Source organism: Mus pahari, chromosome 6 (genome assembly GCF_900095145.1).
Source record: "Mus pahari chromosome 6, PAHARI_EIJ_v1.1, whole genome shotgun sequence".
Taxonomy (NCBI): domain Eukaryota; kingdom Metazoa; phylum Chordata; class Mammalia; order Rodentia; family Muridae; genus Mus; species Mus pahari.
The window spans coordinates 86808671-86813813 of NC_034595.1; the positions used below are offsets into that span (position 1 = coordinate 86808671).

General features: G+C 48.7%; 1 protein-coding gene across 1 annotated transcript in view; it reads left to right on the forward strand.

Moving 5' to 3' along the window:
* The first annotated feature begins 4874 nt into the window (after positions 1-4874).
* Srsf10 (serine and arginine rich splicing factor 10) overlaps positions 4875-5143 on the forward strand; it is a 10815-nt gene continuing 10546 nt past the window's right edge. Inside the window, 1 exon segment of the mRNA XM_021200562.2 lies at positions 4875-5096. Coding sequence (XP_021056221.2) covers positions 5032-5096 — 65 coding nt within the window. The 5' untranslated portion in view covers positions 4875-5031.

Sequence of the window (5143 nt, forward strand, 5' to 3'; positions counted from 1 at the left end):
TATCTCTACTTTTTAAAAGATAGGGTTTTGCCACGTCAACTAGGTTGGGCTTGAATTTCAGGCAGTCCCACCTCTGTTGTCACCCCCAGAAGTTTTGAGACTATAATTGTGTACCACTAAACCTGGCTTTTCTACTGAATGGAATGTCTCAAACCTGGAGACTTGTGCCTAAATCATCTCTTAAAACTCTATAAAGCTAGGCGTGGTGAGTTGTGCCTGTAAACCCAGAATTTGGGAGGTGGAAGTAGGAAAACCAGGTGTTCTAGATCATCTTCTGCTGCACAAAGAGTGGGAGTCCACTCCACAGGGGAGTCTCATGGGGAAACACACAATAGCAACAACCTGACCATCGATAAATGGACCAATAGTTTGGAGCTGGGCGTGGTGGCACATGCCTTTAGTCCCAGCACTCGGGAGGCAGAGGCAGGCGGATTTCTGAGTTCGAGGCCAGCCTGGTCTACTAAGTGAGTTCCAGGACAGCCAGGGCTATACAGAGAAGTCCTGTCTCGAAAAACCAATAATAATAATAATTTGGACAGACAGTTCTTTTTTTTTTTTTTCCTTTCTCTTTCCCTTTCTCCCTCTGCTCTGGCCCGCTCTCTTAGCCCCCGCTCACTCCGGCCCGGACAGACAGTACTTAAGGAACATAAATATCCAATAAGTATTCTAAACAGGGTTCAGCATCCTTGACCATCAAGAAGGTGCAAATTAAAGCTACTGAGAGATTTCTTCACACTCCAGTCAGGATGTGTATCACATCACTGAGAAAATAAAGGAAATAACAGGAATAGTGGCTCAGGCATTGTAATTTCAGCACCTGGAAGACAGAGGCAGATCTCCATGAGTTCTAAGCAAGCCTGGTCTACATAGAAAGTTCCAGATCATCCAGGGATTTAAAGAAAGTAAGAAGTCCAGGAGTGGTATTCACGTTTAATCCCAGCACTCAGGAGGCAGAGGCAAACTGTGAGTTTGAGACCAGTCTGGTCTATACTTCAAGTTCCAAACCAAGGAAGGCTACATAGTGAGACTCTGTCTCAAAAGGTTAAAATAAAAGAGGAGAAAGCAAATGACAACAAATAACAAATGGATATAGGATATAGGGAACGAGAAACTGCTCTTCTGCTGCTGGGAGTGTAAACTGATGTCTAGTATGGAGATCTCTCAAAGCCTAAAACTAGAGGCTGGAAAGAGGGCTCTGTGTTAAGAGCCCTTGTTGCTTGCTGATAGTTAAACTTGGTTGCCAGCTTGACAATATTTGTCTCTGTGAGTTTGAAGACAGCCTGGCCTACAGAGAGAGTTTCAGGAGAGCCAAGGCTACACAGAGAAACCCCATCTTAGAAAACAAAAAAACTCCCACATAAGGAACATCTAAAGAGAACTGAGTCCTCAGTGTGAGAAACTGTCTCACTGGCTCCTTGCAAGTGAGAAGGCTCACATGCAGGAAACACCAGGTATGTCTTACCAAACAAAGTAAATGCACATGCTTCTAGTTGATTGGTCACCACAAAGAGCAGTGAGCAGAGGTCACTGACAAGGGTCTGAATTAAATAATTGTACCAACAAAATCAACACTGGGTCAACTCAAGACAGATGCCTCATCGTTTTCCCTAGGGGTCTGCTTTGGACATTCAGCCTGTGATGTCTGGGCCATCACCAACAAAACAGGAAGAAACTATTTCAAAAGCAAGGACAGGAGTAGGTATCCAGCTTACCTGTGAGTCTTAGCACTACAGATTGGAGAACAATACCCAAGAGAAGTGTCTGTTTGCTTGTTTTTATCATTTCCTGTTTGTGGGTATCTTGTCCTCATGCCTGATGACTTCAGAAGACCAGAGGAAGGCATTAGAGTTAGGGACGGTTGTAAGCCATCTGGTTATAGGTACTGGGAATCTAACGCAGATCCTCTAAGAGCAGCCAGTGCTGATTGTTTGATTTTGTAGCGGGATGGATGGGACAAGGGACTGAGGTGCGTATTTTACATATCAAAGCAGTCCATAACTCAAGTACCAGGGGATCCAGCACTCTGGTCTTTCCTCTAAAGGCACCAGGCACACACATGGTACACAGACATTCATGCAAGCAAAACACTCAAACACCCAAATAAATGTTAGAACTAGTGTAATGGGCCCTAGGTGTGTGGAAGTAAGTTTAACCTGGGTTTTATTTTTGTTTTGTTTTGTTATTATAGACAGTGTCTTTCCGTGTAGTCCTGGAACTCACTGTATAGTACAGGATGTCCTCCAACTCGCAGAGATCCTCCTGCCTCTACTTCCCAAGCACCTGGGATCAAAGGCATGCACCACAATGCCCAGCTTACCTTGTGTTTTCATCCACAGACATAGATGTGATTGCTTACCGAGAGACCATCTCTCTACCATATCAATAGCAGAGTTAACTAACTATCCATGTAATATTTTTAAAAACATGATGTCTTTGTTGGAGAATTTATTGATAAATTCAATGAGCCAAACATTGCCTGGCTAGAAGAAGCAAACCAGGCACCCATCAAACAGATCCCGGATGCTAGAGAATTGGAAGTTACTGGTTCAAACACACCACTACCTTTGCTCCTTCAGACAGAGAAACGGCAGTGCCATGGCCTTGGAGGTCACTTATGGGTGGTACATAGACCATAGAAGTGGGTAAAACAAAAATTGCCTGGAATATTCATATTTCTCTGCAGGATATGAGGGGTGGAGAATTAGGCGGAACAGAGCATCTTTACACAGCAGGAGACAGAGATGATTGACAGGCACACTGTATGCCCAAGCTGCTCACAGAGAAGGCTCCAGTGCAACGTGTTATGTAAATACACCTATCTGAATTGTGACAGCCAGAAGCAGTTGACTGATGGGACTAATCTACATGGCAGATTCTTCCTGGGTTGCTACTGAAATTAGAGTGCCCTCATTAAGAAATGTTCATTTAGTGGGTTACATCGATCTGCCAGCCAGTCGGGTATTTCTAATCCTCCCTGTGCTTTTAGATTAATAAATGAAAGAAAGAAATGTGTACATGTGAGCATGTGTGTGGGGGGATGGGTGTTGTGGTGCCCTTGGAAGCCAGAAGAGGGTGCTGGATCCCCTGGAGCTGGAGTTGCAGGCAGCTGTGAGCCACCTACATTGGAATTGAACTCAGATCCGTGCTCTGGAAGAGCAGCACGTGATCTTAACTGCTGATCCATCTCTCCAGTCACTTTCGAATAAAAAAATTTGCAGCAACTTATTCTCCCACTGAGATGACCAAATTATAATTTAAATCAATTATACCATCTTGCAAGAAAGCAAAGATTCAAACAAAATACTGAAGACAGTTTGCATCCCAGCAGGCAGTACTTTCCTGAAGTGTCTGAAGACAGCTACAGTGTACTTACATATAATAAATAAATTAAAAAAAAAAAAAAGAAAGAAAAAAAAGAAACAGCTATTTTCTTCCCTCCTTTTTTTCCTTTCCTTTTTGGTTTGAGACAGGGTTTCTCTGTGTACCGTTGGATGTCCTGGAACTCCATCTGTAGCTATGCTGGCCTTGAGCTCAAAGTGCTGAGATTAAAGATGTGTGTCCCCACAGCCCTGGCTGTTCTGGAACAAGCTTGTGTAGCTCAACCTGGCCTTAAACTTAAGAGATCCACCTGCCTCTGCTTCCGGGGTGCTGGATTAAAGGTGTGTGCCATCCCACCTCTAAAAAATATTTTCGTTTAGTGTGTTGGTTGGTTTTCCGTTTTTATTGTTTTTTTAAAAATCTGAGTGTATTGCCCATTTGTGTACGGGTGCCCTAGGAGGCCAGAGGGAACTAGTTACGAGTGACTGAGCCCCCTTCCTCAACGTGGTGCTAGGAACTGAAAATTTAGGTCCTCTGGAAGAATACAGGAGTTAGAGAATTGTGACCCACCCTGTAAGTGCTTAATCACTAAGCTGCCCGGGGTGGGGGCTGGGGGCAGAAGGAAGGGGGAGAATAGAGAGGATGAGAAGCTACAGGGAGGGAGGGAGGGAAAAGGGAGGGGAGAAGAGACGAGAGGAGAAAAGCTAGCCAGCCAGCCAGCCAAGGTTTTATGTAGCTGGGGAGTCCCATGATGACTTAAAGTTGGAGGGGGACTGGAGAAAGAGAGGAGGACGATGGGCGGGGGAGTGGGCGGTGTGTGTCTTAGGGTGCAGGCAGGTCTGTCGTAAGACACTTGGCTAGCAGACCCAAGGACCTAGATTGGATGCCCAGAAAACAACAAAGAGACAAACACCACCCCTTCAGGGCTGGGAAAGGGGTTCCGGGCAGTTTGCACGTGAGCAACAGAGACAAGGACAGCAGGGCCCGGGTCTCACGGGGAGGGGGCTGCGTGCCTGGGTGACGCGGGTGTGGAGCAACCGCAGCCCCGCCAAGGCGGAGAGTTGCACGCGCTGCAGGCCGAAAGCTCCGGAGCCACGGGCCCGGCGTTCTGCACATGGCCTCCCTTCCCCCCGAAACCCCACAAAGAATCTCTTAAGTTCCTCTCGCTGGCCAGAGATCTGATAAGAAGCTCAGGCGCAACTCGGAACAGCGGATTCCGGGGCAGCCTCTAGCTGGCTCGGAGGCTCCCAAGCCCGGTCATTGTCGTTTAAACCTCTGCGCTCGCCGAAACGACGAGGGGCGGCGGGATCCGCCGGGCAGGAAAGAAAGGGCGGGAAAGCGCAGCGCTAAAGAAAGAAAGCGGGCGAGGGGAGGAGCCCGCGCCCGGAGCCAATGAACGGCAGCGAGGCCGCGGCGCGCGCGCGCACCTCAGGTCGGCGACGCGCGCACGCGCACGCCCAGAGATCTCGCGGGAAAAAGCCGTTGTCCACCCCCTACCACCACCACCACCGCCGGTGCTGCGGGGCGGGAGGTGGGAGGGGGCCTGGAGGCGGGAGCCAAGTCTCGCGAGAAGAGGCAGTTGCCGTAGCGGAGCCCTCTGGGTCTGTGCGAGTGTGGTGTGAGTGGATGTGAGCCGCCGCCGGAGCTGCGGACGGTTTGCCCGAGCCCGTTAGCGCCGCCGGCCCCAGAGTCCCCCCCGCCGCCGCCGCCGCCATGTCCCGATACCTGCGCCCCCCCAACACGTCTCTGTTCGTTAGGAACGTGGCGGACGACACCAGGTCTGAAGATTTACGTCGGGAATTTGGTCGATATGGTCCAATAGTAG